Consider the following 25,802-nt stretch of genomic DNA (forward strand, 5'->3'; position numbering starts at 1 on the left):
TGGCTGGTTTAATTGGTCACTTAACATGCTGTGTAACATTAGCCATTCTGTTTAAATTTGTTGCTACAGAGAGGGAAAACATTTTTGAGAAGGCAATATGGAAGTCTAGGCATTTACAGGGCTCATGACCTGTCATTGGCTGGTTTATTTTTGTTTTTATGTTTTTTGTGTTTTCCCTCTCTGTTGCAACAAATTCAAATATGAACACTAGGGAGGAAATCCAGCCAGTCTGCAAGCATTTGGACATACTCAAAACATTGTTGAATTAACCATTCTGCCCATGTTTAAATGCTTAAACATCTGTTGAGTTTTGTGAAGTAAAAGTCATTATTATTATGGATAACTTATGTAGCGCCATTTTGTAATATAATACATCAAGGGCACTTTACAATGCGACAATGAATACTGACTTTCTTTTGCACCGCAACAAGCCAGAAAAAATCACATTTGCATTTTGTGTTCTCGCCGTGAATCAAACCTGAACCTTCCACATGTGGGTTAAATGACTTAATCACTACACCACGGAGGCCTTTAATTTGACTTAAAATTTATGATCTAAGTAAAAAAATGTAATGAATCAATTTATTTTTGTCATCACATGCTGGGGATTTCATCAGGCATCAATTTAGAGAACGGGTGGATTTTAAGTTTTACTCCTAAACATCACTTCACTCTTACCTCCATTCCATGGCATAAAGCCAGTAACTGCAAATGCGGTTCACTGAATTTTAAGTGCCGACTGCATTCATGTACAATGTAGAGATGACATGGATATCCGGTAAATATCAATTGCAATGCTATGCAATTTCATACACACCGCTTTTTTCTAAAATATGTGTTGTATAGTGTTATAATATTAAACTCGTGTGTGGTCTATATGTTATACAAAATGTTTTATTTTAAATATACCTAAAATGTTGTTTCTCAAAGTAACATCAATGAAAGCTGTGTAACAACTTTGTACAAAACAAATGCCATAATTGCAAATATTCTATTTAAATAGGCAATCCATGCACAAAATTTTTCATTAGGAAATACATTTTTTTTTATTTACATCACTATTTTTTTTATTTCCAGGTGATTTAATGCAGCCAACGGAGACAGTAGGCTATAGGAATAAGGATGACATCCAGGTTAGTTGAAGCACTAATTTTTTGGTTATTCATTATATAATCGACATCAATGTTGCACTAAATAATACAGCGTAAAAGTAATGTAGCATCCGATTTAATCCCCACACATTTTTCGCATAATGCTATCCTCTTTTTACAACATATTTACATGTTAGCGACTCCTCCAACATGTGCTGTAGATCTGCATATTAGAATATACAATGTGTTAGAACACATTCTACAGTGATACTCTTTTGTCATCTCGTCAGCCACCCGCACTTACCTCATGCCCTGCAAGACCTATAAATTTTTTACCCCCCCCTTTAGCCTTTATAAGGTGGATTCTAAGCTCTAGAAGTCAGAGTGGTCCTGTTCATCTTCTTATCATTTTGCTTAAGCATCTTCTTGGTACTCTTTGGTAAAGACACCTACTCAGGGCTCCCCCTAGCCTAACCAGCTTGCTTTCCATGTTTGGAACTCTTTGGTACTAGGACACGTCTTCGCTTTCACCCCCGTAAGATCATGTAATACTGATCTGCTACTGCCTACCTAGTCGCTTACCTTATTTGGTTCACTGGGTACTTTGGCCAGACGTACAATTTGACTTACCCGACTCCTAATTGTTGATCCCTGGTACCTACTCAATAAAGTACGATGGCTGGCTTTTAGAGCCTTTCACAAACTTCTTAATACGGCGTACGATATTAGATACAGAAAGCTCAGCTGTCTGAAGAACCACGTGTCTTCTGCTTTGGCCATCCGGAATCATAAATCACCCCTGTGTCATGAAACAAGAACTCTTCCGCCTCTCAATCTGTGAAGTCAATGCTTGTCAACCCGTGCAATCTATGAAATTGTATTTATTTCATCTTCTAGTGCTTGTACTTTATTTGATGTATAAACTATATCAATTAATATATTTTAAATATAACCAGAAGTCTTCAAGTTAAAATTTTATGCGTAGATTGGACCGGCTATTTGTCCTCCTGGAGTCGGGGTCGTCGAGCGTGACGCGCCGGGCCGCAGCGCAGCAGCTGGGGGAGGTGCAGCGCCTGAGGCCTCACGAGCTGCACCGCCTGCTGGCGCGTGTGTACACCCACCTGCGCGCTCCCGCCTGGGAGACGAGAATCGCGGCTGGACAGGTACTACTCGTATATTGAAGGTGCAGTGCCTTTACATTTAGTGTATACCCTCTGTCAGAAGACGGCAGATAAAACAAGGTGTTTTAAAGTGTTTTTGGATAGTCCTAACTCCCATAAGAAACAATTTATTATAAAAGCAAAACAATAGACAATAGTGTGTAAAAAAAAACACTGCTCTAGTGCCATAATCCATGTTCCCTGCTCTAGGGACAGTTAAAAAATTAAAAAAACAAACGCGGGGACACGCCAATGGTTGATATGTAGTGTGTAAAATATATTTTTTTAAATATAGGAATTCTTCTGTTTAAAGAAAAGTCAGACTGCGTATCCTTTTAAGAGGATTAAAGAGAATGCAAGATTTTTATGACCTCATTGAATCACTGTTACTGTAACTCCACATTTTATATTTTGAGGAGCAATGACAGTTTTCGGTTTTTATAAAAAATTTATAGGAATTTTAGATCTTTTATACCTGAGGTTATGAGAATTTCGTCATACAATCATTTCAGGCATGGATTTTTTTATTGTGATAACTCATTTATCAGGAGTTTTTTGCAGTAGTAATTCAAGGACACTTTTTTCCTATAGGATGCACTTATGAGGACGGATATCATTATTTTAAGACTGTAGTTGATGGTTAGAAGTATATCTCATTTGACTAACATACAGAGACATTTTCCTCCTACCATATAATGACTTCGGTTTACTCATGTCTTTTGTACTGATGTCTATAGCCTCCATTTCCTAAATAAGACACACGATTTTGACAACATGGCCGGCACAGCTGCAAACATGTTAAGAAATAGGTTGAATTTTCAGTCTCGTACGTATAGTGCAACAAGCGACATTTATTTTAAATCATTAGATGCGTGTACACCTTTATTTATGTTTACACTTCAGTTGTATTCATTAATCATTAATCTATTTTTAAATATTTCTTTAGGCCATTGAAGCAATTTTAAAGAATGTACCAGAGTGGGATCCTCCTGCTGCGGAGTCTACAAAAGGTAACACTTTTTATATATAGTTATATTTTTATGTTTTACATGAAAGTAGAACATGTGCTTAGACAAGGGAACAATTAAAACCGTTGTGGATGGTTTCAGATGATGGGAATCCAGAGACAGAAATATTTGAGACCGGACGGCTTCGTTTCGCTACTTTTGACATTGAGAAAGTGCTGGCCCAGGGAGCACACCTCATGGGATCCGAGGGGAAGGAGTATGACCTGGAGGATGACTCCATAATGGGAATGGGTAATTTTAAACATTAATTTTAAATACATAGCTCGTTAATCACATACTGCACACTGCATCTGTCAAAAATAATAAACTTCCTTTGCGGTACCCACATTTATTAATTTATACAAGTATTACAATGTATCAATTTATAAATAAATAAATATCTCTTAACTCTATAACAATAAAAAAATCTCATTATTATAAAATAATATACAATATATACATTTCATGGGGTAATTACTACAACTAGATAACTTGAAAATCAGCATTTTTGAGCTACCACCAAAAACACTCATTTGCATCCTCCACGAATGCTAGAAATAGGCAAGTCATGATTCATTACAATCATATTATCATGATTTGAATTCATGACTTGTCAATTTGTAGTATTCACGGAGGAGGATAAAAAAACATGTTTTAAGTGCATGGCTGACAAATGGCAATTTTGAAGTTTCCCCGCTATTATATAATATTGAAATTATGTACCTACAAGAAAGGAATGTTAAATTAAAAACAAAGTGATCTAAATAAGAAAGAATAAAACTCGATAAAGAAAAGCACTTTCAATTATATTCCATACTTCTTCTTTTAAATGGGGGCTAGGGCCAAACAAGCTCCTGACATCACTGCGGCCTGGCACATTAAATTATTTTTTTAGAATAAAGATAAGAATAAGATGAAGATATTAGAATAAATTTTAACAAATAAAATTTAAAAAAATAAAATATAAAAAAAAGCAACTGGTTCTGGTTCTGCAAAAGCTCACTTCTCCCCTGCAGAAGTAAGCGACCATTTGTTTTTTTAAATATTTTATTTTTAAAAAAATTCTTGGTTCTAAATATTTTTTTAAATATGCTAATATGTCTTCTTGCCCATACTGATCATTGTGGTTTCGGATGTGACAGGGTTTAAAGAACACCCTGTCTATATATATAACTAACTCACGTATCAAAGGATATATTTTTGTTTTTATCAAGTTGTGACATAAAGTTTAAAAAAAAAAAAAACTGCTGCACATGCGTCATTATTATACGATCATGACGAAACCTATTTTGATGTTTACTCTAATATTTATGTTGTATATAATATTTTATTTACAAACTGTTTAACACATATTGTTTGTGATACTGCAACACAGCGTGTTTTTTTCTTACCAACTGTTTTTTTTTTGAAGGAGAACCTAAAAACCGTTCTGTTAATATATAACATAGGATTTTAATCGACCAAAAATACCGCTGGAGTATCAGAAAAACTATCATTATTTAAAATAAAAATAGCAATAATTTAAAACTAACAGCTCTTAGTCCCTATAGTGAACTTATTGCAGTAAAACATTTTCATAAAAAATCCGGACACCCGACACTACCGCTGGACTACAACTCTAAAATTTCATCATGATAATATGTAGCTATAAAATCTATGGCTTTTCTGCGTGGTTGACCACAATGACACCGAAAGATTGCTTGTTAAAAGTTGGACAAGAGACACGTAGCGGAAGTATGTGGCAAATTAATATTGGTTTTAAATAACAGCTCGAGCTATATGTATAGTGAGTTATTACCTCTTTATCTTTGCACTAACCTAATACATTAATTAATTTGCAATTATAAAACCTATTTATTTTACTACTGCATACTATATCTTGCTAGTAAAAGTGTGTTTGATGGATACAGTAATTATAATAGTCTATTTTGTGATAATGCTGGTTATGTTGACTTGATAAGTGTAATTTAAGGATTATCGCTTTTTCACACCTGTATTTTTGTGTTTATCTCTGTTCAATTTAATTAAGTCTTAGTAATTAGAACTGAATAGCAATAATCTATAACCATGTTTTAGAAATTTTAAATTGAATTTTAATATAGAATTTAATATTTCATATCCCTTTCTGCACCTAGTGGTGCATAGAACAGTGCATTGCGGCATATACACAAATAATGTAGTGTATTTTGATTTATTTATTTTTTAGGAATTTTTGCTTTCTTATGATTTAGCAAAATATTAAAAATTTTGGGGCCGAATGGAAATCAAGTTGGGGTAGAGGAGGTAGGAGTTTGAACCTCGAACCTCTGTTTTCACATTTCCTTAACTCTTTGATCTGTTGACTTTTGTAAAGTAAAAGAGTTGACACCTTTATTTGTGTTGGTGAGATTCATCTGGCTGAATTATTTCAACTACTGGGCAATGCCTGAAAATACTTTTCATACTTTTTCCCCTTCTGTTGCAATAAATTTCAATCTTTTTAACTCTCTAGGGAGCGAATAAACATTTAGACATACTTAAAATATTTATAATTACGCTGGATATCCACCACAGGAAGCCGATAGAGAAATGATGATAAATATTGTGCACGGAGAACATCACATCAACTCTGAAAATGCAAGTTGCCATATTGTGAACAACACGCAGCACAATAACAGGAAAAATATACTAATTATGCAAGGCTGTAAAAATTTAAGAAATTTAATAAATGTTTCAGATATGCGCGAGAAGTTGGCTCGCCAACGCCAGTTGCTGAACGCCCGCCTGGGGCTGGACATGGCCTCCAAGTTGGGAATGGATATGACCGATGTGTTCTCCAACGAGGATCTCATGTACCAGTCCACATCAGCACCCTCCACTCCCACTACCAGTGGACCGTCTCCAGGAAAACTCTTTGCAAAGGTTTGTAATAATTTTTCTTCAAGAATCACTCTTTCTGTTTGAGTGTCTAATCCAGAGATACAAAATAATTAACTCTGACTTGCTAACAAACAAAATACTTTTGGCTGTTACAAATAATGTACAAAATAAATACTTCTTTACTTCCTGATCACAGTGTAACTTACATTATAAGAACTTATCATCATTCCCTTTCCACACCTAATGGTGCATAGGGCACTGGATTGGTACACCAATCGCAGAAAATCTTAATCACTTTTGTTACATGAAGGTAAGGTGATCAGTCTTACGCTTCATGTACCAGTCCAGGAACTATGAAATATTCTGGTGTGTAAACACTGTTTTAAATAAATATTTCATATCAACCATGTCGAAAATCGAACCCGAGACCTCTTGCATGGTAGGCAAACGCACTGACCATCACACCACGAGGCCGACATACAGTTTATACAAAAAAATATTTTAAAATGCCATATGATTTTTACAAAAACTTGAAATAAAAACTAAAACCAATTTCATCCTTGAATAATGTCACTCGATGAAAAAAATACATGAAATGATTTCAAATATTACAAAAATAACGATAATTTCAATGCCACACTTGACACTTCTACGTGGTAACCGGATGTCAAATGGACATCTTTTAGCAAGGTAGTGTCTATAATTATTGTTGTAATTATTAATTCCATCTTATTTGTGTCAATAAATGTTTAAAATGATCTAATCAATGATTTAAAAGAAATATAAACTGTTTTAAACTTAAAACTAGGCTATTATTGTAATCAAAAATATTTTTCACTTTGTGGTATGACATTTTACACTTATATGTTTATAAATGTGTATAAACCACTTTAATTTAGAGTTATACTTTGACCGGTTTTGAGGTTACTTCCTCATCGTCAGGAATTAAAATAACTTATAATTACTCGCGTTGCTATTTATATTATAAAATATTGTATGAAAGAGACAGAAAAATGAAAGAAAGAGAGAGAAGAAGATAAAATGAATCATAACCGTTATGAGTACGTCTCGAAACCGGTAGACATAGAAAAGTCGGTAAGTGGTTATATACAAATATTTTATAACATTTAATAAAAAAAATATTTGAACAAGAACTGTATAATATGTATTTTTTTAAAGTTATTGTAATTTTTTTAATATAAATTGATTATTTTAGAAGCCTGTGGGCGAGTTAGTCTCTCCGGGAGTTCCCCTCAGTTCTCGGGAGATGAACAGGGCTCGACGCAAGGCGCGACAGCAGCGGATTGCGGACGAGAGCGGCAGCTCCCCTGCTCTGGAACCGGACAGGAAGAGAATCAAGCTTGATATTGACGAGAGTGCTCCTGTACTTGGTTAGTAGAAAATACTGTCTGTACCCCTTGGCTCCTTAGTTTATGATGTCCACAAAAAGGTTTTGCGGGGTTCTCTGTTGGCTGACAATTTCTACGCTTCTTCTGTGTCAGGCCCATGTTCAGACATGTCGACATGCTGTCAGCGATGAATATCTATTGCTGGCTTAATTAAATGGTATTGTAGGGATATGAATCGGTATTAGATTATCCCGATTTTGTATTATTTTCTTACACTTATTTGGAATATAATTATAATAATATGCAATTAGGATAACATGAGATTATTTTCACTAAATTTACAAATGGCAAGAATAATTTACAACCAAGAGCATTAGAGATTAAAAGTCATATATCTTTGATGGACAGATAACAGTAAAACTGCATTTTTGTTCATTTTACGATTTATATGAGATAATGTTCCTTGTGTATGCTTGCATCAATGATATTAACAGTACACTAATACGACTACTCGAAACATAAATAAACAACTTTGTTCCTATTGGACTTTGGTTTTGGTATGCGCATTTGTGTCATATTTTCAGTGGCACAAATAGTACAAGATGGTCTCAGTAATATAAATACGCTCATTTCTATCGTTCATTGAGTGATGCAAATAGTATATTGACATATTACAACAGATGAAGAACATTTAAGAGAAGGTAATATAGAAGTCTAGGCATCTACAGGGCTTATGACCGGTCATTGGCTGGTTTAAGTGGCCACTTTACACACCCTGTAACATTCACCATTCTGCCCATATTCTGCCCAAGAATTGAAGGAATATAGATATTCAAATATGGGCAGAATGGTGAATGTTACACAGTGTGTAAAGTGGCCACTTAAACAATCCAATGACAGGTCATAAGCCCTGTAGATTCCTATACTTCTATATTACCTTCTCTTAAATGTTCTTCATCTCTGTTGTAATATGTTAATGTTAACAGCTCCCCAGGGAGTTGAATCCAGTCATTGTCTACAAAAATTTAGACAAACTCAAAATATTGTTGACAAATGGTATAAGGTAGTTCTAGTAATATAAGTAGATTCATTTTTATCCCATCTTTAATGGTTCAAGTAGTATATCCCGAATATTTCTGTTATTTGTACAAATTACTCCAATGTGGTTACACAAATGAATAATCTGTAAATAATAACCCATTTTGCAAAATATGAGTTCTGTAGCTAAATAATTAGGTTTATAATTCAATAAATATATTTATAAGCATTATTGACAAAATCAAGAAAGGTGCTCTGCGTTGGTTTGGACATGTAGAGCGAATGGAAATCGAAAAAACGGCTATTAATATTTACAATGCGAATGTTGATGGATGCAGAAATAGAGGAAGACGGAGAAATACATGATTACCAAATCCAACAAATACTCAATACAAAAGTCAGAATAATCAGCGCACGTGCATGAGAAGATGTTGATATATAGAGAAGGCGAGTGATGTAGCGTTCTATCCTTTCTGCCTACCCTTATAGGGAAACGGCGTGATGGTTTGTTTTGTTTGTTTGTTTATAATAATGTTTTTTTTTCTCATGAAAAGTTACACTTTTGCAGTTATTGTCCGCCTATCAAAGATATTGCTTCGGAGCTCTCTTCTGTTGTCGGTCTTGCATATTGTACGATGTTCAGGCACAGCACTATATAGTAACAAAAAGTTCAAATCAAAATCAAACTGTTTATAGCAGTGGACCAGATCGAACTAAACTGATGATCTCCGTGGTGTAATGACTGAGACTTGCCTCACACATAAACCGTTCCTTAAATTCTACTCTGTATATTAGGTCTTTTGCTCTGTTATGGTGCAAAAAAAGAAACTAATCTAGGCTTATTTGTGCCCGTGTGTATAGGGGAGTGGGTACCCGAGGCGGACGGCAGCTGGGGCCCGGAGGCGCTGTGGTGGCCGCTGGAGGGCTGGGCGGGGGCGCTGGCCGCAGACCTGTTCAGCGCGCAGTGGGAGGCGCGCCACGGGGCGGCCACGGCGTTGCGCGACCTGCTGCGCTGCCACGGCCGCGGGGCCGGCAAGGAGAGGGGCGCCACGCCAGCTCAGGTCACACCAATTCTTAATCATTTATTATTGAAATATTATTTTTATCAAATAAAAATGTAAAAATTGGGATTCGCCGTCGATGTATTTCATATTTTTTGGGCGATCTCATGTTGGCTAAACTCGTTTCGACTACCATAGCTTCAATTTATAGAACATACATATATTCAATTAACATTTATATTATGTTTGTGTTCATTTATAGATGCAAGAAATGCACCACGGTTGGCTGGAAGATATTTCTCTCAGACTTCTGTGTGTTCTCGCTCTGGATAGGTTTGGAGACTTTGTTTCTGATCAGGTAAGCTGATTCTATTACGAATGCAACAAACTTATAACGCATTTTATTATATCCCTCACTACCGATAACCGATAAATAAAACACATCTTGATAACTAGCGAGAAAGTTCTGTAGATGCTTGGTTTTAGTGGTGAAAAAAATCTTATAAACTTGATTAATAATAGGTTAATAATGGTCAGTGTTTGAAGTTTTCCTATTCAAGCTTCCTAATTTAAGTATTTTAACATATTGCAACCGAGATGGAGAATATTTTAGAGAAGGAAATGTGGAAGTCTAAGCATTTACAGGTCTTATGACCTGTCATTTACTTATTTAACAATTTAAATGCATATACATACCAAGGGTGGACATATTGCCTTGAGGAAATTTCTTTCTACCTACCCAAACAATTCGGTTTGAGAAAATAAGAAGTATATGGACATATTCTAGATATTAATACAGAATCATACAAACTTGAAACAAAAATAAACTAAAAATCTACACTACACTATGGAAAGAGGAGAGGGGATGGGAAAGAAAGAAGAAGGAGAAAGGAACTAAAATATTTAGATAGTGATACTTCAATCTAAATTTAAATGTAAATAAAGTGGCTTTACACACTGTGTAACATTCACCATTTTGCGTATGTTTAAACATCCATGTTTCTTCAATTCTTGCTGATGTGTTGATTTTAGTGTATTTTTGAAGTTTTAAGCTTTAGTAAGGTGCCAGGATTCGCACCCATATAATTAATCACTCGTTATATACCTCGGTTAGGTCGTGGCTCCTGTTCGGGAGACATGCGCGCAGTGTCTGGGGGTGGCGGCTTCCCTCCTGGGCCCCGCAGGGGCAGCGCGCGTCAGCAGCCTGCTGTCCCTGCTGGCCCGCCAGCAGCACTGGGAGGCCCGCCACGGAGCCCTGCTGGGACTCAAGTACCTGATAGCCGTGCACCAGGTATTCCTTGACTCGTTACTTCCCTAACTGCCCCCAACATGCAAGTTGTAAGAATCACCAGAAAATAATTAAGCAATTGGTATATTGCATAAAGCACAAATACATATTGAGACAGAAACTTTGAATGTACAAAAAAAGGCAGGTACGTTTTGATCTGCGACGATGGTTTTATTTTAATTTTAATTATTTACTTATCAATTTTGAAAAAAAATTAAATGGGAATATTAAGGTTTTTTTTTAGTTTATTCAGATAAAAAACATAAATAAATATTACTCCGCACTTTGTATATGGATTAATAATATGGTCGCAATGTAGTAAATAAATGCAAGAAAAGAACAATGATTTTAAACTTAAAGTAAACTTTTCACTTAAAATAACATTTAATTTTAATAATTGTACTAGAACTACAGATTTACAAAAAAAATAATAAAAATGCTCAATTTAGACAAATTAATTTACACAGAAAAAGTAAAGATAATATTTAAGATGAAAAATATTAATATAAAGACAAATATGAAATAAAATTTTGACTACAATTACAATAAATTTTGACTACAATTACAAATAAAAGTGAATTATAGAACTTTATTGCTGTATACACTAAACTTTATGTTAGTCCTAGGTTGTTTGCAAGTTAAATTATTTGTTTAAACTTTATATTTGAAGCACTAACTTTGTGGTTATTCATTATAATAAAATAAATAGAACAACTTTGTTTTTAACCACTAATTTTTATTTTTCACCGACCGGTTTCAAAGCAAACAAGCTTCTTTGTCAAGGTTTACGTAACTAATGAATTGATTCCTTTTTATTTTATTTCTATCATGTTCACTAAATACTACACGTGGACTTCGAAAATAAAGATATCAAATTACCACCCATGTAAGAAAAAACCACTTGATTTATTGGGTTCACGTATAGTATTTAGTGAACACGATAGAAATAAAATAAAAAGGAATCAATTCATTAGTTACGTAAACCTTGACAAAGAAGCTTGTTTGCTTTGAAACCGGTCGGTGAAAAATAAAAATTAGTGATTAAAAACAAAGTTGTTCTATTTATTTTATTATAATGAATAACCACAAAGTTAGTGCTTCAAATATAAACTTTATACAAATAATTTAACTTGCAAACAACCTAGGACTAACATGAAGTTTTGTGTATACAGCAATAAAGTTCTATAATTCACTTTGCAGGCACCGCAAGAAGAAGAAGAATTCACTTTCTAATAACTTAAAAAATATACGAAACATATACACACATACTTAAAAAACACATGAAAATACAGTTCTTGAAGCCAGTGTGACATGTGATGAGTGATATGTGATGTTATTTTATCGACTTTTTATTAAAACTATTGTGTCATTATATATTATATCCCCTCATACCTGCACTTTTGCTGATTGGGAATATTTCGTACAAATAAAATATGTAATGTATCGTAATACTACTAAATACAATTTTTATATAAATTTAATACAAAACAATAAAAATTTACATGAAAGTTTCTCATCACATAAAAGAAAAAATAATTTTTCAGTTATTAATGCAGTTATTTCGACAGAGGTGTAAAAATTCACATCACTATCATCCATGAGGTATCAAATCAATTTGTATTTTAATAATTGGACATATGATCAGTAGGCGCTTGAATGCTTGGTCACTGGTTTGCATATTTTATATGTAGCAGTTATTTATAATGCTGCTAAACTCCAATGTAAACGAATACAAATTCTCACCTTATACTGTGTTCTCCAAACCTTATTGTTAGAGGTTCTCCTCGCAGCAGGCTCTATGGGATGATTATGGTGAACTAGGCACTTAATCTTGATTAAGTGATGCGGGCGATGACATGATGGGTTTTTAACGTGCACAATGAAATTATTTAGGCGGTGGATCCAAATGACTTATTGCGAACACGTAAACTCACATGCACTTTTGTTGACAGACAAAGTATGGTTACCCACAGTGAGAATTGTAACATTCTTATTAAAGTTCAGCGGGTAATTTTAAATTGCAACCTACATAGTAAATGCGGCGCAACCATCGTGGTCAACTAACATCGGGCAGTTTGTCATGGAAAAATAATACTGTTGATCCACTAGAGATGTAACCTGCGGTAAAGCTCTAAGCCTATAGGGGTTGTCTCGATTCCTAGCCTGCCATTCCAGTACTGAAACATCCCATTCCTCGTCCAGGAGCTGGGTCTGGAGACGATGGCTCTCCCGCCGGCGGTGCGTGGACTCTGGGACCCTGTAGACGACGTGGCGGCGGGCGCGGCCAGCGCGTTGCTGCCCGGCGCGCGTGGGCTTCTGCGCGAGCCGGGCGCGCTGCCGGCGCTCGTGGGGCGCCTGCGCCGGCTGCTGGCCGCGCGGGACGAGCTGGCCGCGGCCTGCGGCTGCTACATGGCGCTGCTGGCCGCGCTGCTCGACGAGCCGGAGATCAATGCGCTTCTGGGGTAATGTGGAATTTTTATTTTCCATGTGGCGATTTTGTTACAATATACATCGTCGCCTCAATCTGAAAACAATGTGTATTTATTTTATGTACGATTGGTTGAGATTATGATTGAATATTTTTAATTGTACAAAATAGCAACTTGCTCTGTCTTTTGAATGAATTTATATATATATTTTTTTTTTTATTTAATGCACAAAATACACAATTTTATCATAGCACAATTATAATTTTTTTATGTCCCAACTTTTTAGAAAATTCCGTGTTAAGTCGGGACTCTTCTATATATAAATCAAAAACAAATATAAACATATTAAACAATAAATAAAATAATCAAAACAATATGCAAAATAATAAAAAAAAAACAAATAATTAAAATTTATAAAAGTCAAGAAATGGAATGCAGAAAAGTTATTTAATTGTACATGGCAATATGTTATTAATAATTTATATTTATTTTATAATTCAATTCGGTAATTAATAGATAGTAAAAAAAAAACAAAATAATACAAGAAAGTAATAATAGTAGCATATTTTGTATTCTATTTTTATTACTGAAGAATAGGCAAACAGCCTTTGCTGGTGTGTTATAATATCTAGTACACATTATTTACTTCATTGTTTTTTCTCCAAAAAATCGTTTGTCAAGTTGATCAATTTCCCATAGCACTGAACTTCCTCGTGGAATAATATCAAATTGGGATAATCTTCCAACAGATCCTATCCCATTTGAAATGTTTTTGGTAACTTTATTTCCAGGCCCAAATACCTGGCGAGCGTAGTTCCTCGTTTGTGGCCGTACCTGTCCCATCCCACCAGCTCCGTGCGCCGGGCGGCTCTCCAGACACTCCGCACCCTCACCAGGTGTTCCGGAACAATCGCCTCCTCGGAGCCGCAACCCACCAAACTGACTCCACCTTCCGAGGCGGAAGTGATCAAAGCCGAACCCGACCTTGAAGCGAAACCAAAAAACGGGGGCCTCAAAACAGAGGATTACCCCAAACTAGTCGCTAAAGCTGACGAGGAACTGAAGGCGTTTGAGGGAAACGGAGCAGTGAGATGTACGGTTAGTTGGTTGGCCGACCTGGTCCACGAAGGTGCGGAAGAGGACGAGGATTGCGGCTGGAGTTGGCAGCTGCTGCAGGATGCCATGAGATACGTGTTTCAGAGAGTTATGGTGGAACATCTACAAGATATTCAAACTATAGCAGAAGAAGTATTGTTTATTTATATATTTTTAATCCTTGTCCTTTAACACTTGTTTGAGTATGAGAACTTTTTTATAAGTACTGGATTGAGTTTTTCTACTGATGTTTTTTGGTGGAACTGCAATATTTATTTTATTTATTTATTCATTCAAAATTACACTTGTTTAAATTTTAATGAACTTATTAAACCATAATAATTGACAGTAAAAAATACATAGTAAAATTAATTAGATTAAATTATAATGACAGTGATGCAATAGAATAACAATCCAGAAAAACAAGGTATAAGTAATAAATAATAAAATTCCAAAGAATACAATGCAAAAAAGATAATCAAATATTAAAATATAAATTATACAAATTTATATTCATACATAATCAACTATACAAAATAGTAGTATAATTAAAATCAAAAAAATAATAGTAAAATATAGTAGTATTAAAAAAGAACAAAATAATAGCATCATTGAAATCAATAGAAAAAGAATATATATTTAAAAACAAAATTGAAATGATAATTGAGATATGGTTTCTAGAAACTCACTCTAAGAAATTGAAAAAATAGGAGTTATAAATAAAATGCCAAATAAGAGTAAGTACTAAATTAAATAATATAAAAATACATAATTAAAAAACATAAAAATATCAAGATATATAAGGATAATACATTTTTAAGTTTTGACCGCCAATAACTTTTGGTACCTACTGTTTTGGATTCGTGTGTATTCTAGTCAAACCGCCCTTTCGTTTGGCTCCGGCAGTCCTTGTCTCGAGTTCCCGAGTCCCGATGTTACTTCCTTTCCTGGCAGCAAGTCAAGAACAAGCTGTACCTTGTAACTCTTGTAACAAACAACACGGAAAACAAGCCTTTAAAAAATCGATCGAAGATCCTGCTGTGCTCAGGTCAAGATATAACGTGAAGTGCTGGTAAAAACGACCAAGTGCCATCCTGGAACTAGTTCCAAAGGAAGGAAAACATAAGTCCTTGCCCTGTTCATTTAATTTCTGGATTGACACTTTTAGCATAACTTTTCTACAGAATTTTCAACAGAATCGAACGTACCCAATTTTCTTAGAACACATTTCGTGGTAAAGCAGCCTTGCATTACAGTCCCCAAGACATCAAAGGAGTTAATGAAAAACCTTCTATTCAATTTGGTTTATTATTTAGAATAAATGTTATTTCTGTGGTTTTAATGGAACTAGACACACAAATTAAATAATGTAATTTGATGCCTCGACACGGGTTGTGCCCAGTAAGGTGTTCATACAAAGAAGAAGTGCTATGCATGTATAAAAAAATAAATACATAAAACTATCTAACAGTATTTTTTTAAGTCTCCTATAGTCTGACAATGTAGGTCACGACAAAACCTGGACACTGGTGAACAATTTTAATTAAAAATTTGTTAAAACAAAAAATGTGTTTTACAACACTCAGAGAATTTGTCACAAAAGATAGATATGTATTTCAATTGGCAGATAAATTCTTGAGAATAGAATACATATTAGGCATTTAGGGGGGTCGTATCAATGCAGTATTAGCCATATTTATTTTATAAAAATAAAAATGTGTTTACTTAGCTTTGACCTCTTATATAAAGACTGGTGACCGGGTTTTATTGTAACTTACACCATCAGATTAGTTTTCACCGGGAAATACAATTCCACCAAGAAAAATGTCACTAGATAACCTCAGCTATTAGAAACATGTGGTTCTTAACCAAAGAAAAATTGTTTCATTTTTCTTATATCATTTTCCTTTTTAGGTCTGGAATAACCTGGTACAGAACTCGAGCCTAGAACTTCTACTACACGCATCGTGTCCCTATGTATCTACGTGGATCTGCCTCACGATGCAACCAGCCAGAATACCATTTGACCCTGCTCAGCTCATTCACTCTAAGCCCTTAATGGCAGTGAGTATTTCATGATCAAAATTGTAAATATCTTGAGAGGGCGAGTGCTTTCATATCCATTGCTAAATCTCCTCTTTCAAACTCAAGTTCTTAAGAGGTGTCAGAAATTTGATGAATACGTATTTGAATATAGTTTTTCTGTCACTCTCTCGCAGATGCCTCCTCGATATTTAGCGAAAAAGACAACTACACATTGGACTGATTATACCTAGCTAAAATTGACAAAATCAAGGTTTCGTTGACCCATTTTCTACACCTCAAAACTGAACTGCTCAATTTTTTTTTCTGTGTCGGTACCTTATCCGTTTTTCAAAATTATTCATCATATTTGTGTACCGTACGTCCGAAGACGGCAGATAAAACTGGGCACTTTTTTGGCTTTTTGGATTGTCCTAGCTCCAATAAGAAACAATTTATAAAAAAGCAAAATGATAGACACGCTCACGTGACACCTCTTAGAGTATTGGGCGAGTGCTCTATTATCCTCAGGTTTAACTAGTGGTGCCCCAAAGATACGGCTTCTTTAGCAATATAATGCATCACATTGAATTTGTATAGACGTTTCATAATTTGCACTACAATGTTCTGTAGTACAAATTATCAAACATTATGTAGGTACATAAAAAATAGTCACTGGCGTAAAATGGATATTATGTAGATATATTTGTTTGTAGGACAAAGTGATGCAAGATGCCCTTCTGACTTCCGGGCTGTCAGGTCTGCCTGATGATGGAGCCACCAACGGGTGCTCTCTGGCGCAAAAATGGTACGTAGGGGGCAGTGAAACTACGGCCCTCAGCGTGAGGGAAGCAAACGTCACCAGGACACGATGTATAGCAGCCAGGATGCTTGGTAAAAATTATAAATAATACATTCTGAATATCCAAAACCCCTTAAAATTCTCAGAGTACTATCATACTAAATTTATTTTAAAAACGGGAGTTTACGTCAGTAGATATGTATATACTCAATGCTCAAATATGCGGAAGCTACTAACGGCGACAAGTTGATACGATAATACGAATACTGTGCTCGCTGCTACCTTCCTCTTACTTTATCTACGAGGCGCCATAAAATCTGACTCACCTTTTGAATGAATTATGGTCAATATATTCCCTCAAGGTCAAAACTCACTCACTCTGATGTCTGGCGAATATGTTTTTTCTTAACGTTTGAGGCTTGTTTACTTTCCGCCTAACCAATATCAATGTACTCCAAATTCAACCTTATGAACATTAAAACAAAGATGCTTTTTGCTTGCTGCATGTGTTTTTATATTAAACCTTTTTATTCAAGGCGCGGCATTTTGACACTTGATCCCAACCACTACGTATCTACTCGGTTTCTTTTTTCAGGATTTTACCTATAGCAGCCATTGAGTTGAAACCACTTGTCCAGGATTCTGATTCTATTTCACACGCAGCTGTATTCCTCATCCACCTGAACATAGGAAAATATAATAAAGCATGTAAATTGATTATTGTTTTTCGTTTTAGGTCTCTTATCGTGCTATATCATCAAACCTGCACCTGGGATCGTGTATACTCCGGATATCCAAAGTCCTGTGGCTTGTTATGTCAAGGTAATATTCACTGTAAAACGCACTGGCGTATAATAAATGGACATATTTATTTCCCTTCTAGTTGCATTTACGTATATTTACGAGGATACTGTCTTTCTTTGGACATATTGCCAGACGTGAGCCAGACAATCTAGAAAAGGCAATAATGTCTGGCCGAGTTGAAGGTAGGAGAAGCCGGGGTAGAATCCCATATAGATAGACTGACCAAATAAAGGAGGCTACGGGGCTAAAACTTTATGTGTCGGTTCGTCGGGCTGAGGACAGACTGAAGTGGAACAGACTAATCAGAAGTGTTCATGGTGGTCACGATCCTCAGCATTGAGGGACCGACTTGGAAGAAGAAGATCCAGTTATAGTAAATAGGGTCAGATGGGGAACAGTGTACCAAAAGATTTTTTTTTTTTTTTAATCTATATTTATTTAATAAACACTTTTCTTACAGTAAAGCAATAGTGTATCCATTAGCTTGACTTTACTAAAAAGAAACAATCGAAAACATACTTGTGAATTATAATATAAGTCACTTATTTGGTACACTGTACCCCAGATCTGGGGTGCCCCAGAGGATATTAAAATGATTTGCTTTCAATTTCAAAAAGTTCAATAAGAATAACCGGCAAGCTTGTTTGATTTATTTAACGGCTTATTAACAATAGATACATTTATTTATTTTATTTACTATAGTACTTTGGCGGACTTATTGCTATAAGCAATATCTTCCAGCCAACCAAAAAACAGACTGGTCAAAAGAAGAGTTAGTCAAAAATTTGTACTAAAAAACAATATATATATCAAAGGTACATACATTAAAAAAACAAATAAAAAAAAAATAACAGCTGTTTTTAATGGGGGGATACCTCCACTATTTCCGAATAGCAATGAAATGACTTATTTTTTTAAATCACTACTTCACACCAACAAAAACCATATTTTGCAATTACTAAAAAAATCATAAATGCTGTTATCAAATTAGCTGTGTATTGATGGCGGATATTGAATTCTCATTGGCTGTAGAAAAAACTGTGTTGCAATGAAGAAAAATAAAGGAGATATTATTACTGTTATTGTGTACTCCGTGTTACGCTGTTCCCCAACTCACGCTAAATAGAAAGTCTTCCTTTCAACCAGGTGGTGTTAGTATACCTGTCATCCAAGAGTGCCCTCCAGCGACTAGTCGTGGGTCTAGTGGTGTCCCGGTGGGCACAGCTGGACGCCACTATACGGCAGGCCCCGCCCGAGCTGGTGGACAAACTGCACCACTGTCTCACGCAGCCCATATACTTCGACGAGATAGCGGTCACCTGTACAAGGTTGGATTGCAATATTGATTAACTTCTTTTTTTTATATATACGCCCAATGGGCATTTTTAAGAACATATGTATACAAAGAAAATTATTATAGAAGAGAGTAGAAAGACACAATGGTTCATAGTAGACTTGGTGGGAGTGGAAGCGGGAGAGAGGTGTTTATAATTGAATTTGATTCAGTGATCGTTTGAAAGAAGAAAAACTTGTTATCAAAGAAATCAAGACTGATATGTTTGTTGGCAGACCTAAGAATTCTGGGCATAAGGTAATGAAAATCATAGTTAGTTCTATGGTTATCGGTATGAAAGAGTTAGTTTTGCCTGAGGTTTCGAGTTGGGATATTTAATTTTATTAAACTCAGTAGTTCAGGCGCATCAAAGAGTGAGTTGAGAATTTTAAATAGGACTAGAAGGTTGGATTTATTTCGACGGTCTTGAAGAGAAGATAATATATTTGAGCTAGTTTCTAACTCATACGTATATTGGTATCTGGATAAGTCCAACCTCCAACCTCCAGCCTATTTTTCTTTTTTTTAAATTTTTTTTAGTCGAATTCAATCTGACTGCAAGTTTTTAAATTTTTATGTTGATAGACAGATGTTTTAACTAATGAAGAAATTTATACCTAATAACAATGTATTTTGATTAAAATCTAAGTTCTTCCCGTCTCCATGGCGGGGGTGAAGGTTATTTCCTTCAGAACATTGCACCGGATATGTCATCCGATTTCATTATTGAATTAACGACCTATATTTTGTAATGTTAGTCTTGCACAATATAATTATATTGTATTACATAAAATGCTATGTTGCTTCTTTGGTCAACTCTTTTGATTTCTGGTAAAATCATTTGGCGCTTTTTTATGTCATTGATCTATGGACCTTTTATCGACATAGTAAATAATTTTTCTAAAATGTAAAATATGTTTTTTTAAATTTTGCTGTTAATAATCCATACCAATATTAAAAATGCAAAAGTGTGTTTGTTTGTGTTTCCTTCACATCTCAACGAAGCGATCGATTGACATTATTTTTTGCATAGGGATACTCGAAGAGGTGAGAAGTAAAATAGGATACTTATTTTACATCCCGAATTAAAAATAGTACAATTCAAAAAATATAAAATATATCTAACAATGAGTAACATCATTTGAAAATGAGTAGGAGGTAAGGTGGGATGCCAAAAATTTTGTAGTAGGATTTTGGATTTGAGAAAAGAATAATGATGCGACGTCACCATAGACTACAGGATTGTCATATTTTTTCATAGCAATAGTGAGGACCGGTAATCGATACAAGCTACTTTCTGTCCCGAAAAAATATACCATTCCATCGGGAGAATTCTTATTGCTAAACGACAAAACTAATTAATTACCACATACTCTTTAATTTCATATTTCGCCATTTAATATTTATGTTTTTCGACTTAAACCCTTATGTGAAAGAATGTGCTGATATATTAAATAAGGATATTTTTTCTTCTCTAATTACCATGGTTTTAAATTCACTTAATGATTTCAGAATACTTCAAGAAACACGAGACTTCATCGCTATGTTGCGACATTACAAAATATCAGAAGATGATAAATACTCGAACATTGTTAGCTTAGATCAGGTAAAAGAATTGTGTTTATTTTTCAATTTATAATTTAATGTTTGTACAAATTGTTATGTTGTATTTCATGTTATAGGTTATCCAATTTTGTGGAGTTCAAGATTTAATAACGAAAACTAAATTGAAGAAGCATAAAGTGTCCCTAGAAGATAGAAGAAAGAGTATATTGACCTCGGCAGTACAATGCTCTTCAGAACAGAATGCCCTTAATGTTGCGTAAGTACTGATATTATCCAAAATACAATTATTTATGTTTGTCTCTTTAACAGAAACGCACAATATAGTCGTGTTATGTTTTTGCTGATTATAAGTGGTTGGATCTTTTCAATAAAATTGGTACGAAATATAATTGTAATATTATCTTTCTTACAAAGTAAGAAAGCTTGCCTTTTTTAGGGTTTTTCTATGTATTTTACTTAACCTATGTATTATTTTGTGAAATGTTTTAGCAACTTTATAAATTGAGCAAAATCCCTCTCTAAATACGAGCATATTGCTCCATTTGAGAGGCAGAAACGTTAAACATAAAATTATAACATGTATTTGTATACAAAAATGTAAAAAAATTGTTAAACTTTTTAATAAAATAAAAAAATTAATTTCCTTTCAAATAAATACATTGTATATTACAACAGGAATGAAAAACATTTTAGAGAAGGTAATAAAAAAGTCTAGGCATCTACAGGGCTTATGACCTGTCATTGGCTGGTTTAAGCGGCCACTTTACACACTGTGTAACATTTACCATTCTGCCCATATTTGAACATCTGTATTCCTTAAATTTTTTCATCTGTTGATGTTTGTAAAGTTAATGAGCTAAAACCTTTATTTATGCGGGTGAGATTCATCTCATTGAATTATTGGCAGGATAGTTAAATTTTCCTCAAGCCTGGGTGTTCTGTGATGTAATTCACCACTGTAATTGGGCCTCCTGGCCTGTTGTGGTGCAAAAAAATGTTTAAAAAAAAATCTTAATAAATTAAAATAATAAAATGTAATATTATTGAAATTTTTATAAAAATATGCAAATTGTTTATGATTCAATTGTATTATTTTTCAGTACTTTAGCTGCTTTAGCTGGCGCTTGTGCCAACCTCCACGCCTTACCGGAGAAACTCAACCCGGTCATCAAGCCTCTCATGGAGTCCATCAAGAAGGAAGAGAACGAACAGCTCCAGAGGATTTCGGCCGAGAACTTGGCAGAACTGCTAAAGCAGTGTGTCGTCAGGGAGCCATGTCCCAATGTTAAGGTCCTCAATAATTTGTGCATGTTCCTGAGGTCTGACTCAGAACACACTCTGAAGATGGAAGAAGTAAAACCTAATGGAGATTCTGAAAGTAGTGAAAGTATGTCAGAAACAAGACAGAATATAAATGGTAAGATACGTATTATGTTTTTGATTTAAAAATTAGTCCCAACAAAACATCTTAAAGAGCATTTTATATCATCATGATTGTAGAACAATGATTCATGTGATTTTCTTCAACTTTACGTTAGGTTTAATTTTTTTTATGTCATAAGTTTAAGTACAGGAAATGCATGATACACTGCACTGTCCTTAGGACGATAGTAGGTCAGGAGACAGTCGGCATTGGTTTCTGGGCGAGTCCCATATATTCAAAGATTTTTTTTAATGCTACTACTATTTTTTAATTATCGTTATTACCATGAAAGTTAAAATTGTGTAATAAAATAAATAAAAACAACTTTGTTTTCAACCACTTATTTTTTTTTTCCTACCTACCGGTTTCAAAGCTATACAAGCTTCTTTGTCAAGGTATACTTAACTAATCAATTCTATCTTATTTTATTTTATCCATGTTTACTAAATACTACATGTGGAGCTAATAAATCAACTCTTTTTGTCTTGTAAGGATAGGAAGCGTAATGTGAGATGGATACGATCTTTAAAACCAGTCAGGAGTAGACTAAAGAAAATATTGTTGTTTTGGTTATTTATTATTTTTTTCTTATTATGAATCGCTTTTTTAATTTCTTTGATTTCCAAGTTGTCTAATTTTAATATTTTATTTTCAAAATGAAGAACTTAAAATCCAGTGTCTTTATTGAAATAATGATTATTTTTTATCAGATGGTTTGCGAATTCGGAAAAATGATTATTATTTAGGCACTTTAATATTAGAGTAAATGTGTTCTTTTACTCTAATATTCAAGTTTATTTTAGATTTTCCAATGTAGATTGAGTCGCAATCATTACAGTTTAATTAGTAATTTTGTGTCCATTTCCAAATATGTAGTTGTAAATAACCATAATAGAAAATAGAAATCAGCTTGTGGTAGACCGGGAATTAAATTTGGAAACTTTGACCAAGAACTACTGCGAGAAGGCAATTTGATAGTTAAAATAACCAAATTAATTTGTTTCTAGAAAACCCCAATTATTATGGGATCCTAACCCTGGTGTCTCAGCAGCGCCAAGCAGAGCGCGCCGTGTTCAAGAGGTCCTCCAGTACCATCAGCACCTCGGGGCTCCCCGGGCCCAGCACCCACCGGGGGCCAGGTCGACCCCCGGCCACGGACATTCCACTGGAGGAACTATTTCCTACAGAGGATGAGGTAAGCATATTTTTTTTATATTTGTTTAAATAACAACAGGCCAAAAAGCCAAACTACGGCAGTAAATTACAGCATACAACACTCAAGCTTGAGAAAAATCCCAATTGAATATTTGCGATCTCTTATAACTCAAGTTTTGTGATCCCTTATCAAAATCATTCCTGTCATACAAAAAAACTAGAATAAGGTGAATGTACTGACCTTGTGTATTTGATTGTTCACAAATCGATAACGCTGCAGGGGGGGTACAATGAAAGCTTTTAAAGTTTCTATGATTTGTTATTTTCGCGGTTTGATTGTAACGAAATATGAAATTTTTGTTAAATTAGTTTTAAAAATCGATAGTGAAGATGCAAAACTGAAAAAATACGCCAGTCTTTATGAACGGTTTCGGGAAAAAAGTGGGCGCTTTCATTGTAAGTCAAGTTTATAATGAAATATTTTTCCATAAATTATAGACGCAGAAGCAATGGCGAATCCAAAAAAGAGGAGCTTCATTTGCTCTGATCAGCCTCACAACACACTTTGGGGAAGAGCTACCAGAAAAGCTTCCCAAACTATGGGAAATCATCACATTACCCTTCTCTTTTGAGTTAGGAGATATGGGTAAGTAACTTATGAAACGAAATTCAACAATAATGTGTTGTACATTGTGAATCTAACTGTACATAAAAAAACATAACTGTCGATCGGATATTATTTAAACAGATTTATTTCAATAATCTGATATCTGTTTTGTATTTTAGTAACTATAGCTCTTATAAAATAAAATCGTGTAAAACAATACTTAATATTTATACAAATAGAATTTACTTTAAGAAGAGAATAATGGAAATCTATAAATGTTTAGGCTTTTATTTCTTCTTCTTAAATGGGTTCCCTATATCTCTTTACATATCTATCAATCTTGATAAATTCCCTAGAGGGTTAAATCTTGTATTTATCTACAAATTGATTGATTTGGTGTTTATTTTGTAGAACTCCATATTTAAACTTATAATATGATTATTTATATAAAACTATAGAGCTTCATTAATTATCTCACAATACATACTTGTATGTCAATAAATACTTACTTTGTTATATTTTTCCCGAAATTCAAATATAAATACCTGAATTCCCCCATTAACTTAGTCTCGCCCTTAACCAGTGGTTTTTCCCTCAATTATGATTAATGTACATGCTATAGTTCATAAGATTATTTTTATTTTCTACTTAAGTACCTTAAATTATATAACTATATAAGGACATTCAATCCATCTAATCTTCACATTCGTTTGAAAATGCCCTAATAAGGCAAAACAATTGTCACAAAATTTTTGTTTTTGTATTTGTTAAAATAAAATAAAGTGTTCAGTAGACTCAAATCAGTGTTTGATTTCTAATATTATAAGTTTATCTACAAACATTTGGACATATTGTTGATTAAAAATAAATTATTTTGGAATCAAATTAGAGTGGAATAATAATAGTTTACTTGTGGAATAATATAATAAATATAAGTTTCTTTGGTATGTTTGTTATTTCGATGGTCCCTATTAACAATGTCGGATATACATTTTTTACAAATTTTCACTTATTTATATAAATATAATCACAATAAAAAGTTACATGGTGTACAATAATTTATTTGATTGAAAATCATGTTACTTAGTTAGTTTCTAGGCTAATATTGTCGGTAGTAACAACTTTGAACTGCTCTACTCAAAAGTAGTCATTTTGTAGAACCGACATTGTTAATAGGGACCATCGATTTGTTTTATGTGTTTATTCCAATATTTGTAATGTTATTTTGGTCCAATACAAAAGAATTTAAATAATGCACATTAATAGTAAAAATATCAATTTTGCAGCAGTTCAACTTTGTTTCCTTTCCAGACAATGTCTCCTCGTGCGGCAGTGAGGAGCTGTTGACTTCCCTGTTGGTTCTGGAGGCCGTGGCCCCCCACGTGGCCCCACCCCTCCGACCGGCGCTGCTAGGCCGCCTGGCCGCACTGGCCGGCCTGCTGCGCCACGCGCTGCGGGCCGTGCGTCACCTGGCCGCGCGCTGCCTGGCCACACTGGCCGCCGTAGACTCCCCGCGGGTCATGGCCGTCGTGGTTGAGGAGGTGGGTAACGCATTGTAATGACAGTGGGATCGCACTTAGTATATTCTGGATGAAAATTTTAATTGAGATTTTTCAAATTTAGACCGAAACGTACATATCAAAACAAGGAAAATAACTCAATAGTGTGATAAATATGCTAAAATTTGATGCTTTTTCACATGACAATAGGATATTTTTTTTATTTATTTAACTTTTTGTACATAATTTCAATTGTACATTGGCGGGCTCTTGT

The 25,802-nt window shown here is 34.5% G+C and overlaps 1 protein-coding gene across 1 annotated transcript in view; it reads left to right on the plus strand.

Annotated features, from left to right (window-relative positions):
- Hel89B (histone acetyltransferase 1) overlaps nucleotides 1-25,802 on the plus strand; it is a 54,677-nt gene that overhangs the window by 11,224 nt on the left and 17,651 nt on the right. Inside the window, exons 2-22 of the mRNA XM_088226630.1 lie at nucleotides 1,078-1,133; nucleotides 2,077-2,254; nucleotides 3,198-3,261; nucleotides 3,361-3,510; nucleotides 5,975-6,159; nucleotides 7,334-7,508; nucleotides 9,366-9,565; nucleotides 9,768-9,863; nucleotides 10,620-10,796; nucleotides 12,996-13,255; nucleotides 14,014-14,470; nucleotides 16,232-16,381; nucleotides 17,056-17,233; nucleotides 17,878-17,963; nucleotides 19,092-19,273; nucleotides 20,791-20,884; nucleotides 20,961-21,100; nucleotides 21,945-22,261; nucleotides 23,275-23,462; nucleotides 23,921-24,068; nucleotides 25,341-25,570. Coding sequence (XP_088082756.1) covers nucleotides 1,123-1,133; nucleotides 2,077-2,254; nucleotides 3,198-3,261; nucleotides 3,361-3,510; nucleotides 5,975-6,159; nucleotides 7,334-7,508; nucleotides 9,366-9,565; nucleotides 9,768-9,863; nucleotides 10,620-10,796; nucleotides 12,996-13,255; nucleotides 14,014-14,470; nucleotides 16,232-16,381; nucleotides 17,056-17,233; nucleotides 17,878-17,963; nucleotides 19,092-19,273; nucleotides 20,791-20,884; nucleotides 20,961-21,100; nucleotides 21,945-22,261; nucleotides 23,275-23,462; nucleotides 23,921-24,068; nucleotides 25,341-25,570 — 3,666 coding nt within the window. The 5' untranslated portion in view covers nucleotides 1,078-1,122. The remainder of the gene's footprint in view (nucleotides 1-1,077; nucleotides 1,134-2,076; nucleotides 2,255-3,197; nucleotides 3,262-3,360; nucleotides 3,511-5,974; nucleotides 6,160-7,333; nucleotides 7,509-9,365; nucleotides 9,566-9,767; nucleotides 9,864-10,619; nucleotides 10,797-12,995; nucleotides 13,256-14,013; nucleotides 14,471-16,231; nucleotides 16,382-17,055; nucleotides 17,234-17,877; nucleotides 17,964-19,091; nucleotides 19,274-20,790; nucleotides 20,885-20,960; nucleotides 21,101-21,944; nucleotides 22,262-23,274; nucleotides 23,463-23,920; nucleotides 24,069-25,340; nucleotides 25,571-25,802) is intronic.

This window comes from Micrasema longulum, unplaced genomic scaffold (genome assembly GCF_059751315.1).
Source record: "Micrasema longulum isolate JH-2025_06_02 unplaced genomic scaffold, ASM5975131v1 h1tg000452l, whole genome shotgun sequence".
NCBI lineage: Eukaryota > Metazoa > Arthropoda > Insecta > Trichoptera > Brachycentridae > Micrasema > Micrasema longulum.